Source organism: Phoxinus phoxinus (genome assembly GCF_949152265.1).
Source record: "Phoxinus phoxinus genome assembly, chromosome: 2".
Lineage (NCBI taxonomy): Eukaryota > Metazoa > Chordata > Actinopteri > Cypriniformes > Leuciscidae > Phoxinus > Phoxinus phoxinus.
Window position 1 is genome coordinate 20,829,704 of NC_136877.1, and position 14,630 is coordinate 20,844,333.

Sequence of the window (14,630 nt, forward strand, 5' to 3'; positions counted from 1 at the left end):
ATGTAAAGAAGTTAATAAGAGCAGACTGCCTGTTAATGGAATATCAATTATACTGATATTTAAAAAGAGGGTTGCATTTCTTATTATTCTCAATGCTGTGCAGCTGTAACAGATCAATTTAATCAATTATTTATATATATATATATAGTGTTCAAAGCTGTAAGTTCAAAAGCTTAAGCAGAATTGTTACCTCGCTGCTTTATCAGGCAATAACTTATCAAGTCAAGTCAAGTCACCTTTATTTATATAGCGCTTTTTACAATACAGATTGTATCAAAGCAGCTTCACAGTGATAGCATGAAAATAATACCAAAAAAAATTGCATCATGGTCCACCTTAAGGCAGATATATAATATTGTTGAATATTAAATGTCCCCAACTAAGCAAGCCAGAAGGCAAGGCAAAGCAGACTTTGCGCAGCGTAACAGCATAACGGTTAGGGTTGGGTATCGTTTGAATTTTAATGATTTTGATTCTGCTTATCGATTCTGATTCTTATCAAATACTAATTTCGATTCCGATAAGATACAAAAAAATCTTAGATATCATTCACATTCATAGCATTTAGTCATATTTCAAAACATTTAATTGTAGCTTTATTAAAGGCAATAAACACTCAGTAATTAAAAAAGAATAGATACAACTGAACAAAGATACGATTGAAATAAACAGTGTTTTAAGATTTTCAGGTATTCAGGTACAGACACTGTAATCAAATGTAAAATAACACTGCACTTTATAAATAAAATATATTATATATCTTTTGTTGTTTGATTAGTGTTATTATAGAGACGGCAGCTGCCCAATATAGTTACATCCATGGTTACACAAGCCTGCAGCAATTATTTTTAGCTCAACTGTCACTTAACATACTGTATAGGATTGTGAGATATCAAAGGCAGCGAAGAAAATATCTATGCTGCTTTCAAAAACCACTCAGATGATGGTATCTCAGGAGACAGGAAGTAAAGCCAATATTGGATTTGGATGTTTCTTGATGCCTTCCTACCATGGAATGCATCCTCCGAAGGCACCATTTTTAAGCTTTCGGATGTAGCCAATGTTTCAGATATCTAATTTGAAACTTGAGGCAGACTTCAAATGATTTTCATTGTTTAGGCCATTATCTTCAGTAGATAATGATATTCATACATTTGTGTAATATTCATACAAGTGTGGCTGAAGTGTCCTCTTTAGGGCCACTGCAAATATGCACACATAATTTAAGAAAGAACCTTTGGAAATATTAGAAATATTGTGTGTCACATGTGACTGAAATCACCACCAAATATGAAGAATTTACAAACACCACCCTCAAAGTTCACCACAGGGTGAAGCATGGGATTTATACAGTAAGCACGAGGTGGACGTCACCCTCCTGGATAGCAGGCCTGAGGTATAGAGCAAGTGGACAAAGAAACTGTAGAAAAGAAGTTGAGGAGGACATCGTCGATTGACGGCATCCTAGTTCTAGATCCTCGCAGCTGCATTTTCCTCACAAACCTTAGTTCCTTTGTCTCCATTTGGAAAGCCAACAAGCTCCACCACTCCATAGACCAGTGGGAGGCCTGAGTCACCGGGCTGGCCCACATCTCCCTGGATACGGTAACCAAGGAAGAGAGATTTTTTTTTTATATGGGCAAGATGAGGTGTGATGGGGAGGCTGTTTGGAGACGGTAGCGGCGGAGCATGTTGAAGAGGTGGCATGTGGTGAGAAGTTTTTGGGGGTTTTGAAGAAGGACGTTAAGTGGACTGTGACCACTGCCGGAGCAGCGGGGAGATCAGGGTGAGAGGGAGATGAATGGACACAGGAAGAATGAAGGAGCTTTGGTAATGAACTACACATTCAACACAATGGATGTGTCTGTATCTCTCCCCATTCAATCATTATGCAACTAACCATCCCTCCTTTGTACTGTCAAGGTCTCTATGATGTGTATTCTTTGTGAAAACATTTTTATAATTGGTGTTGGTGATTGGGGCGTTGGGGGGGTGGGGGGTTACAAATGTCAATCCCGTAATTGTGTGAATGTTCCAGACCAATTTCCTTGGAGCAATTTCCCCTGATGTGGTTCAGTGCCCTCCAACGCTCAACTCTCCCCCACCATCCATCCCTCTCACCCTAGATCTGCCCCTCCCTAGGTTGGCATCACCGCTCCCCTGTGTGTTACCTTCTCTCCTTTGTTGATAGTGCTTATTGCTGGTGCGTTAAACGGAGCGGCCGGATTGCCCCTGAGTCCCGGTAGACCAATTTCCCCCTGAGATCCACAACACAAACATTTGACACATTAGAGCCCAGGACTTTATCAGAGAGAGAGAGATAGAGTGTGTGTGTGTGTGTGTGTGTGTGTGTGTGTGTGTGTGTGTGTGTGTGTGTGTGTGTGTGTGTGTGTGTGTGTGTGTGTGTGTGTGTGTGTGTGTGTGTGTGTGAGAGAAAGAGAGATAAGGAGTCAAAGTCAGGTAAAGAAAAAGCATAAAAGTCTCAAGAAAGTTGTGAAAGTAAAGGGTATTGAGAACAACACATTCTTTTTTTTCCCAGTAAAAATGTCTCAACATCCTTAAAACAATGTATATCATGAGTTCATATTTCTCACCCCATTAGCACATTTTGTTTAGTTTGAACATATTTAACGAGGTTTATGCCTAAAACAAGAACCCCCCAGCCCATTTATTTCAAAACTATTGTGCTAAAGAAATTAATTATAGTTATCTTCTCTGAAAAACCTTCATCTGATGCAATTTTGCTTCCTAAGTAAATTGATATTGTTTGAAAGACCCCATTTCAATCATTGATGAACATAGTTTTCTGTTTTTCTGTGTTTTCCTATTAAAACATTGAAGTGCTTGAAAAAGAGGCTACAGTTACATCAAAACAACAAACCATAATTTGCGATTTCCTGGTCAGTAGTCAGTTAAACAAATCCTTCAAGAATTTAAGCATTTAAAGGGATAGTCCACCCAAAAATGAACATTCAGCCATCATCTATTCACCCTCATGTCATTCCAAACCTGTATGACTGACTTTCTTCTGCAGAACACACATATGATATTTTGAAGAATGTTGGAAAATTAACAGTTTCAGTTCCCTTTGACTAAAAATAAAATGGAAGTCAAAGGGAACCAAAACTGGTATATCAACATTCTTCAAAATATCTTCTTCATACAGCTTTGGAACGACATGAGGGTGAGTAAATGATGACAGAATGTTCATGTTTGGGTGGACTATTTTTGGTCGTTTTTCCTTAAAAGAGAAAGACTGTAAATATGCACTGTACATTTGCTAGATGTGAACTTTATTTTTCCTTTCAATGCTTAGCGTAGACTAGCATATAGAGGGTGCCCAAGCTTACACGCATAAACTAAAAGTCACAAAACTATCATTTTATTTGTATTAACTATATTTGCATTTACATTTTTACTGGAAAACCAGTTAAACAAAGAGAATGGTGAAGATTTTTTTTTTTACAGAGAATAAACAGGAAAGCAAGATAATGAAGTGATAGAAAATGACAGAAATGAAAAGTGAGAGAAGCAGGGCTAAGGGCTCCTTTCATTATAGTTACTGCTACAAATGCATGCATATTATTGGTGAACTCCTTTATGTATTTCATAGATCTATCTGACAATTTCAATTGATTGCATATACAGTAGAATTAACTGGTCCTTGTGTTCTGTGGGTTAAGTGTCCCAACCAAAGGAAACAAAGGCACACAGAAGATTGGAGCAGGTGATTCCAGCACCAGGACAGATCACTCAAAAACAGCAAATTGAATAGCAGCTTAGAGATTTCAAGTGAAATATGACAATACTCTTACATTGACTTTACAAGTTATGAAGAAACTGCTGGTACTGTTCTTTAACTTATGCAATCTGTGAACTGCCATTCAAAAGAAAAGGAAATTACATTCCAAACTTTGTAGTGTTACCATGCTTATTAGTAAGATTCAACGGAGTTTTCCGCATTGAACATACTATAGGGATATATTCCTTTCTATTGCAGGAAAAGGCTTTTACTATGTGTAGTGAGTGTTGAGATGAGTAGAAACATACTGAAGTTTGGTTAAAACATAAATGAAACAAGATAGGCATGCTGGCAGTACAGAACTATTTGGAAAAGAGGGAAGACAAGAAAATCTAGAGGGAGATGATAAGAATGAAAGAGTGATGCAGAGTTATTGTGCAAAAGACAAAAGCAGTATAATCTTTTAATGTCTAATCCAAAAGACAGAAAGACCTTCTTAGCTAGCTTGTTATTAACCAGTTCCAGAGCAGACTAAAATAATATTTGAACTGAATGTTACACTATAAACATTCTCTGAGTGTGCCAGTCTCGTTACAGAGAGTGGTGGTGTCTTATTGTACAGATGTGTGGAAAAATGTTTAGTACTTGAATGTATGGATTGTAAGACCACATGAAATCAAAATGTTAGTTTTGGGGCTTTTAGTCCATGTCTGTTAGCTTTCATGGCATCTGCAGTCGTGCTCAAACGTTTACATTCCCCATGCAGAATCTGTGAAAATGTTAATGTTAAAACAAATAAGAGGGATTATACAAAATGCATGTTATTTTTCATTTAGTACTGTCCCGAATAAGATATTTTACATTAAATATGTTTACATATACCCGTAGTCCACAAGACAAAAAAACAGCTGAATAAAAAAAATGACCCTATTCAAAAGTTTACATACCCTTGATTCTTAATACTGTGTGTCATTACCTGGATGATCCACGACTGTTTTTGTTTTGTTTTTGTTTTTTTGTGTGTGTGTGTGTGTGATAGTTGTTCTTGAGTCTCTTGTCTGTCCTGAGCGGTTTAACTGCCCAATGTTCTTCAGAAAAATCCTTCAGGTCCTGCAAATTCTTCAGTTTTCCAGCATCTTTTGCATATTTTAACCTTTTCCAGCAGTGACTGTATGATTTAGGTTCAAACATTCACTGATGCCCCAGAAGGAAACACTTTTGAACAGGATGAATATGTCTAAATTATTCTTATTTTGTTTAAATACAACTTTTTTTTAAATTTAGCACTGCCCTTCGGAAGCAACAGAAGATACTTACATATTTCTATGCATCACGTTTCCTTCTGGAGCATCAGTGAATGTTAGAACCTTTTTTTAATAGTAATGACACAGTATTAAGTATCAAGGGAATATAAAGTATAAATTCAGCTATTTCTTTTGTCTTGTGGAATATATGTAAAAATCTTTTATGTAAAATATCATATTCAGGACAGTACTAAATAAAAAACAACAACATGCATTTAGCATTTTTTTGTATGATCCCTCTTATTTTGTTAAAATAATGACATGTTACAGATTCTGCAAGGAGTATGTAAACTTTTGAGCATGACTGTATATGCTAGTGTAATACTAAATGTTGACGGATTTTCACATTTAGCAAATATAAGCATTTAGATTTACAGTCTTTCTTCAATTATCTTGCACTACACAGACTTCTGTCCAATCTGAAAATGTCGCTCTCCTGCAACCAGCCAGCAAGTACAAAATTATGGTTATTGACTGTGAAATAATTAAACCCAAATGACCATTTGAATAACAAGACCGCGAGTCAGGAACAGGTAATATGTCATCACAAGACAGAAAACGGTGGTCATAAAGCAATTTTTGGGGGGTCTTTACTGTCAGAGACACTCAGAGAAGTGTTTGTTTATGGTGTTGTTAGGCCAATTAACCACCAACAAGCACATGCAATCATATCAGCATAAAAGCTTTCATTAAAACATTCAAACAAACATGAACAAACACACAGGACTCAGCTAGAGCGATCTAAATCTAAAATGCAGCTTAAGTGTTTATGGAACAAATATGTTGCCAGTATTGGATAAAATTAGCACAACACCTGAACCTAATGATGCTAATGGGGAAAACTAAAAGCAATTGTGTGCGGAAAACTGCTTAGTTGTTGGCAAATTGATGAAACCCATACCCTTTCTCCTGGCTCCCCTTGGTATCCTTGACCTTGACTTCCCTGTAGAATAAGCAGAGACATTAAGTAAACTTTTATGTACGGTAATTTTAGCTATAAAAAAACTTTTAGCTTTTTCCTATATAAAATGGGTTGATACTTACAATTTAAATCAGACAACTATAAAACTATGTAATGGTTTCATTGTTTACTTTAATTCCAAGGCAAGTTCTTAAAAGTACATAAATGTTTGCACACTGCCCCCTGTCTGACAGGAGGATAATGTGTTAAAGATGATAGGATCATGTAACCTAAAACATGCAATTTCAAAATTGTAAAAAAAAACTTAGACATCTGAACTTACTACAGGTCCAGGAGGACCAGGTGGACCAGGAAGACCCTGTGGAGGGAGGCAACGGTGAAATTACAGTCTTTAGACAGTAGGTAGGTAGATAGATAGTGCACGAATAAAAATATGCGATAGATAGATGTAATACATACAGGATATCCATCTGGACCTTGGGGCCCAATTGGACCTGGAAATCCCGCTGGACCTGGAGGGCCGTCGGTGAAAAACGACTAAGGATTTTACAAAAATGTGTAGTTACAAAAAGGCAAACATTTCGAAGTAATCAAAGTTTTCTGAAGCCATGTCAGCCCGATCTCATGAAAGTGTGTATACGACGAATCATGAGATTCACTGAATTCATGAGATCATGTGTGACAAACAGTCATTAGACTTTTCACAGATCATCTTCACCTCTAGTATGCCATTACCTACTACAACCAGATCAATGATTCAGTTGAACTTGAGAAGCGGATTGGTCTGAATCATTAATGAATCATTCAAACAGCTTTGTGAACTGCATCAACTGATTCATTGAAAATATTAAAATCGGTCATGAATTGGACAAAGCTTCTTTTCTCATAAACGTGTCATAAAGAGCTACAACGGATGTCAAGATTTTCAGTCAAAAAATTACATTTTAAAATGACTATAATCTCAGCTATAAATCTGCTCTACAGCAGACGGTACTGTCATTATTCACCACAAATCAGTTCAATGGTGATTCAATTGAGCTCAATAACAGTGTGAATGTAGCAAAGTTCATTAATTATGATCAAATTATAATCAGTTTCAGCTATAAGGCAGCTCTACTTAAGGTGATGGTGTCATTATTTAGCTAAATTCAGATTTAAAATTTTAAGTCGTTTTAAAAATGTATGAACTTTGCAACATTTACAGTTATTGAAGACTAACCTGTTTTCTCATTCAAATTGGATGAGAATAGTGTCAGTACAGAGAGATCGATAATATTTTCTGAACATTAATAGTCTCTTTACACATGAGTTTAAAGGGTCTCTTTAATTATACTTTTTTTTTTTGGGTTATTTTGAAGCTAGAAAGCTCCAGTCCTCATTCATTCATACTCACATGTTGGTGAGTAAACAATGATTTAAATTTTACATCTCTTTTTTTTTAGTAAGAAGTAAGAACTACACCTCTTTTTAACACAGCTCAATGCTGATATCAGCCCCTCTTTTTATTAAAACAGCAGAAAAAGGTGTTAACCTTCTTATATGCACTGCACACACCTGAGAAGATTAAAAACCCTCAGGTAATATAAAAGATGCATGAGGTGTTGAAAATGACAGGGATTTTCCCAGACAGGTCTGCATTCCACACCCAGATTTACAGCTAACTCACAACACATATTATTAACAGGATTGTCAGTAAATGCCACATGTGCATGTGTATTTGAGTGTGTACATATAAAATGTTGGCATGTGTGATTTGCTTGGGTTTCATAAAGAATGATTGTAACTTACTGGTCTTGGAATATATATATAATATGGTTCTCCTTTTTGACCTTTTATACCACTGTATCCCTATAATCAAGTAAATAAAAAAACACATGTGAATATTTTTATATTATATATTATTATTGTTATAAACAAACAACCAGTAATGACATAATTTTCACAGCTATTAAATAGAATAAAAAGCAAGTATTACACTAATAGGCCACAGAGCATGCAACTTGAGTCAAAAAATTGTTATAAACACTGCAGTTAGCACTTGATAAGATGAATTCTTCATTTATTAAGTGGAACTGCTGCTTTTATTTAAATTGGTGTATATTTGATGCTAACTCCTTAACCCTAAACTTCTTGAAATGCACATTAAGCCCTTAAACTTACAGGAACTCCAGGATTACCAGGAAATCCATCACGGGCTCTGTCACCTGGGTCACCTCGTGTGCCATTACAGCCGTCGAGACCTGGGGGTCCATGGGGCCCCACCTGACCAGGGTGTCCCTGTACAGCATGGTTAAAAACAGCTTAGTCAATCATTTTTCAGAGAAAGGTGAAATTATGGTAGACAAGAACGGTATACTCACAGGAACACCATCATTTCCAGAGAACCCAGGAACACCCATTGGGCCCTGTCAAAAAATAAATAAAAGACACAAAAATGGCATTTTGAGAAGTGCACTCCCTCGACACCCGATTGCAGTGTGGGACAAGATTTGATGGGTGAATGCGGGTTACAAAAGAATACAATGATTTGCAGGACTCCTGCAAAATAGAAATATCTAAAGATAAAATGTCTAAAAACAAATAAATTGTTATTCATTTATTGCACAAAAGCAACAAAGTTTTATGTGTCTAGGCTTGCCTTCCCCTGTCTGCTGCAGCTTCTGGTTGCTTTTAGAGGAAAAAGCTGCCCGTAACTACTGGTCTAGGATCAGTTTTGTCTGTAATATTGACATATTGGCGAAACATTTGACATGCGATCCAGTGCGTATCTGTGTTTGCGCTCTGGAGAGCGTGAAAGGTTTTTATTTACAACGTGTTTTTGTAACAAAGCCAATCTCAATTCAATTTCTTGAACAATTTCAATTTCCAAAAAAGTTCAATTTCTTGAACACAATGGCCAATCAGAGTAAAGTTAGAAGATCTCTATTTTGTACCACCATGTCCACTACACATTGATAATTACCGTAATATCCAGTAAGTATTTTAGTAAAGCAGAAACGGATATCTGTTATAAATTATAATTCCCCTACATATACCAAAGTAATCTGACCTTATCTCCATTTAGTCCAGAGGGCCCTTTGCGTCCTACATGGCCCTCTTCTCCTTTGGGCCCAACTGGCCCCGGGCCCCCAATGAAACCCTCAGGACCACTGATGCCCACTTGTCCAAGATCCCCCGGTCGCCCCTAGATGGAGACAAAAATGGATGTAGCAGTTACAAATACAGTGAGATGCCTCCTTAAAATGAATTGCTTTGTTTTATTCATCATTTGTAAAGTCGCTTTGGATAAAAGTGTCTGCTAGATGAATACATAAAAATGTAGCATTATGTTTGTGCATAAGGGAATACACATAAACAAAAAACCTACAATTATATCAAGTTGTTACTTTAACCACACTGTAAAACAAAATTACATCCCCAAGTCAAAATTTTCTAGTGACTGGTAACATCAAAATTTTCAATTAGTCCGACATATTATTTCTCATTGAGCCAATGTTAACAGACTATTGCAACAATTAATTCAATTTAATTTTACAGAATTTCACTTGGGCCAATTTAAAAATTTAGATGTGACCAGTCACTAGAATATTTGGACTTGGAGAGGTTAATTTTTTTTTTTACAGTGCATGCACTTTTTATGGCAGAAAAAAAGTTATAAATAATCAGAAGTATTTCATTATTGTGTGTTTTAGTAGAACACATTTAAAATGTCAAGATATAAAAATAAAAAAAAATTACCACTGGTAATACTCACTGCTGACCAAATGGTGGCGACACAATCCAGCATTTTAACTCAATGCAGCTGGTCTCTCTACATCGAGTACATCATATTTATTGATAGAAGCATTTAGGGCATTGCTTATAAAGGGGCAGGTACACATCCCAAGTGTGCAGACTCAATCAGACCCCCATTCTGAAGTATTCACACATATAACAAAACTTTAACTGAAGATGAGCATACTGTATATGCATGGCCGTGCTTGCTCTATATGGTCAGGTAAAGCTGCAATTTATAAGATATTTATATTTAAAGAGTTAGTAAAAATGATCATTAGCACTGTGGCACAATGGTTTGTTCACATGATATGAAGAGCCTGCAGGATTGTCTCCTTCATGTACCATATCCCGATTCTGGTCCCCACTACCTCCTTTACCTTCCTGTCTCGTCTACACTGTCCAGTCCCGTAAAGGCAAAAAAAAAAAAAAAAAAAAAAAAACTAACATTATTCTAGCTCTATAATGTTGACCCATTAGGTGTTTGAACAGCTGAGCTTAAGCCTTTTAATTGAAGTTTCCAGATTTGACTCTGTTAGTTAAACTAGTTATTTCATAGCATGAAGGAAGATGAGGACAAAGGAGAGCTCACTTACTGTATGCATAAATCCTCTACATTTTCTTAACCTTTATCTCTTAATATTCTACAATGCATGATTAATCTAGTGCAATGTTAGATCTGTGAAGAATGTTGAGTGTAAATGTTTCTAAGTAAAATAAAAGATACTGTAGCAATACATTTGTGAAGCGTGTTGTCAAATGGCCATGGGAAATTGCATGTCTTGAAAGCTAACACTTCAAACAAACCTTAAATTCAAAACACAATTTCTAAATATAAAGCAACTGCTAGTGTGAGAAGCAGTTTTTTATGTTGCTGGAACTAGAGTATCAAGATTTTGCAACTCACCACATGGAACAATATTACAAAAACAAAACAAAAAAACAAGATCTGGGATATGCCATTTTACCAGGATAACAGCTACAAAAATCCCACAATCCTTTAGAGGTGTACGCATGCATGTGTCATTACAGGGTGTGTTTTTTTTTTTCAATGAACTTCTGCATAGGAGAGAATTATAGAGCATTAGTGTGGAAAAATACAGAACAAGATAATAGAAAGTGTAATGTTTCAAAGCAACTAGCTTTGTAGAAAGTTTCTTTGTAAACACTTTAATGTGGTTTCATTTTACCCTTCTAACCACCGTATTCCTCTGAACAGTGATGGAGGTTGAAGGAAGGAATGTGTCACTTCTTGCCCACATTAGCCATCAGAGGCTTAACATTGGTTTAGCTACATCTGAGGATAAACCAGACAAGCAGTCTTGGTTTGAGACCACCAAGAATTAAACAAGATCGGTGTGCAGTTGAGCAATATAATAGTCTCTCGAAAATCATTGAATGCTATCTGTCTGGTGAAAAGAGTTTATGTAAAGTCGTATATGAGCTTTCCCACACATTATCAGCCGAAGACATTGGAGCATAGGAAAACGAACTAACTGGAGTGACTTGGGAAATATAGAGCAATATTTCTAGTGAGCTGAGCCCACAGCAAAGTTCTGAGGGTAGTGCAGGGTGACTTAAAATAATATACATTGATTAATTATTAATATATTAAAATAATCAAACTCTAATCTAAATTAAAATGCCAAAAAGAACATAAAATAAAGATAAAAAATCAGTTGTTTTTATTAGACCATACACTTTTTTAAAACTTTTGGGAATTTTTTAAAACTTATTGAATCTGCCCTTTTGGTTGCTTGGTTGCACTTGCACAGGTGTGTCCTATCCTGCTCCTTGGAGGGTGTTTAGCTCTCGGTTTAAAGGAATAGTTCACCCAAAAAAATTATTATCCCATTATTTACTCACCCTCAAGTCATCCTAGGTGTATGACATTCTGCTTTCAGACGAATACAATCGGATATTTATAAATTTCCTGGCTCTTCCAAGATTTATAATGGCAGTGAATTGCTGTTTCGATTTTGAAGTCCATAAAAGTGTGACTATCCATCATAAACAAACTAATAAAGGCCTTCTGAAGCGAAGTGATGAGTTTGTGTAAGAAAAATATCCATATTTAACACATTACAAAGTAAAAATCTAGCTTCCGGCCAAGCGCAGTTTACTTGCGCCGGAAGCGCAACTTATGCAACTTGTGACGTCGGAAGTAGCGTAGTGCGTCATGGCGTAGCGTAAATATCAGCAGTACGTTGCATAAGTTGCGCTTTAGACTTATGTGCAATCCATATGTTCATTTGGGCCGGATGCTAGTTATTTTGCTTTATGAAGTTTGAATTATATGGATATTTTTCGTACACAAACTCATCGCTTCGCTTCAGAAGGCCTTTATTAACCCCCCGGAGCAGTGTGGAGTTCGTTCATGACGGATAGATGCACTTTTATGGACTTCAAAACAGAAACAGCAACTCACTGCCATTATAAAGCTTGGAAGAGCCAGGACAAGAATGTCATATACACCTAGGATGACTTGAGGGTGAGTACATTTTCATTTTTGGGTGAACTATCCCTTTAAGCTGCAGTCGTGCTAAACTTTGAGCACACATATGTATTCGCATACCTATGAATGAAAGTCAATGGAATGAAAAGTGTAGCGTCACTGTCCCTTTAGAAGTTGATTGTAATCCCGAAGACCTTTATTAGCAGGTACAGGTGTGTTTAACAGAGTGCTGCAGGGATGATGTATTTTAGTAGGCTTAAACCCGGAAATGAGTTAGCATTTTAGCACTTCCATCGTCCTGAAGTCAATGAGGTTCTTAATAGGTTTTGGATAGATATTTCACGATTTATCCTATGTCCAAAAAAAAAAAAAAACTCTTTATGATTTTTGTTGTTGTAGTGCTTGCTTGTCTTGAAAAAAGTGGTTGCTCACAAGTAGCTAAATGGGAATACAAAGGTTGCCGGGGACATTAAATATCATCACTATAATGACTATAGTCTGCTTTACCGGCCTCATTGTGTCTATAATCATGCTCTTGCAAACTATTATAACCTGATATTTCATGGAAAATGTTTTGTAAATAAAGATTAAAAGAGTTGTCTTGTTTATAGCCTATGGTTAGCTTTTTACGGCTGCCAATTGAATTTAGGCTTCAACATTCTTAAAAGTTCATTTGTGAAGATCATTATGATGAACAAAAAGTGTAAAAATCATAAACTTTTGTTAGTCACAGAGCTTATTTTCTGCAATAATCCAGAAGCCAATGGAAAAATCCTATAGGGTTTTTGTTGAGGGAACCGGGGGGGAACCAGTGTTCCGGGCTGGCCTACAAAAACACAATCACTGCAGCACTCTATTAGCTCTGAGGCAAGGAAGAAAACAAGCCCTCAAGGAACAGGAATGGACATGGATTGGTGACTTTGGCATTGCCCTTCAGAAAACATAAACATCTAGTCGTTTCATTTAAGGTAAGTGGTGCGACCACTGCCGACCAGTTCTGATGATGATTTGAACTGCATTCCAACACCAAAGGAAATGCACTGGACAAGTGGAACTCCTTAAAAACCACTATAGCATTCTTCTCTATTACCACAAGCCATTACAAAACCATGATCTGCTCTCATTTGTCTCCTTGACACTCAGCTTCATTTTTCAACTTGTAAACACAGATATTAACACGAAGATGGAAAAGGTGACTTCCAACCACATTAGCGCGCACTAGACTGCTTCGTTTGTGGCACAAATCTGCCTCCTCACAATGGACACAATAGAACTCATTCTGCCTTTTTAAGCCAACCAGTCTTACTCGCCTGGCTAGTGAGCAAGCACCTCACTTCCTGTCGGAACGTCCAACAGAATCCATGAGCCAACAGATTCCCCCGGCTCAGTCCTGTTGGCTCTGAGGATTTGGTATGAACCATTGTTCGTGAGCAGCGAGGCTCAGGCCTGATTTTACCTGTCGCGCCATGTGTTCATCGGGAGCGGTGATGGAAGCAGCATTAGGAAACACATCAGAAAGGGGTGCGGACTGAGTGATTCAGCCTTGATAACCTAATTTCTCGGAGTGCACCACCCCGCATGTAGAAGCGAAAGAAGCAGCAGTGCCAGGCGGACACCAGAGAAAACACACACACACACACACACTGACTCAGCAGTCTTTCTCTTGTTCAAAACTGAACCCTGCAGGGATGCTAATGTGATATATGAATGAGTCACAGTGTGTTTAAGTGTGTGTGCAAAACGTATAAACTGCTTGGCATTTAACAATTTAATGATTTTGTGCAAGACCTTCATCATTACATATCTACTTAAAGCTTGCACAGACTTTCTTGGAACATTTACCTGTTTTGCTTCTCTATCAACTAGTTTTGGAGCATACTGTAAACAAGACTGTGGTTGGATGAGATTGTTTATGTCTGTATTAACATACTGTATACTGTATGTATGTAACAGGGAACGTCCCCATAACTTCCACTTAAGTTCTTTAAAAGTTAATGTTAAACTTTCATAAAATAATGTTTATGGAACGTTCTTATAATGTTATACGTTATCGTAATGTTGAGAGAAAACATTCTCAGAATTGCATCCTCAGAACGTCCTTGTAATGTTATTTTATTTGCTGAATGTTTTTATAACGTTATCATAAAATGTTCTCGTAATGAAGTGATAAATTGTTGTGAGAACAACGTACACATGGACTGTCCTTAATGTTATTTTTACTTGAAGAACATTCTCATAACATTGAGAGAAAACGTTTTAGAACAACATTCTCAGAAAGCCTTTATGATGTTATTAAGATTTTCTCAATGTTTTTGGAATGTTGCATAAAACGTTGTGAGAAAAATTTTAATGAAATGTCCTCAGTGTTATTTGTCCTATAAGTCGAATAAAAAATTTTGCACAGTGCTTTTTACAATACACATACCGGTAGTT

General features: G+C 36.7%; 1 protein-coding gene across 5 annotated transcripts in view; it reads right to left on the reverse strand.

Annotated features, from left to right (window-relative positions):
* The window catches only part of col4a6 (collagen, type IV, alpha 6), a 106,003-nt gene that overhangs the window by 27,219 nt on the left and 64,154 nt on the right, over positions 1-14,630 (reverse strand). For 2 of the 5 annotated variants that reach the window (XM_079605257.1, XM_079605255.1), the window contains exons 5-12: positions 9,018-9,152; positions 8,329-8,373; positions 8,129-8,245; positions 7,757-7,816; positions 6,428-6,505; positions 6,291-6,326; positions 5,948-5,989; positions 1,504-1,596 (exon numbers count right to left, since the gene is read on the reverse strand). In XM_079605257.1, coding sequence (XP_079461383.1) covers positions 1,504-1,596; positions 5,948-5,989; positions 6,291-6,326; positions 6,428-6,505; positions 7,757-7,816; positions 8,129-8,245; positions 8,329-8,373; positions 9,018-9,152 — 606 coding nt within the window. Of the gene's footprint in view, positions 1-1,503; positions 1,597-2,171; positions 2,259-5,947; positions 5,990-6,290; positions 6,327-6,427; positions 6,506-7,756; positions 7,817-8,128; positions 8,246-8,328; positions 8,374-9,017; positions 9,153-13,653; positions 13,715-14,630 lie in introns of those variants that run through there. The other 3 variants (XM_079605258.1, XM_079605256.1, XM_079605259.1) reach the window with 2 other exon arrangements.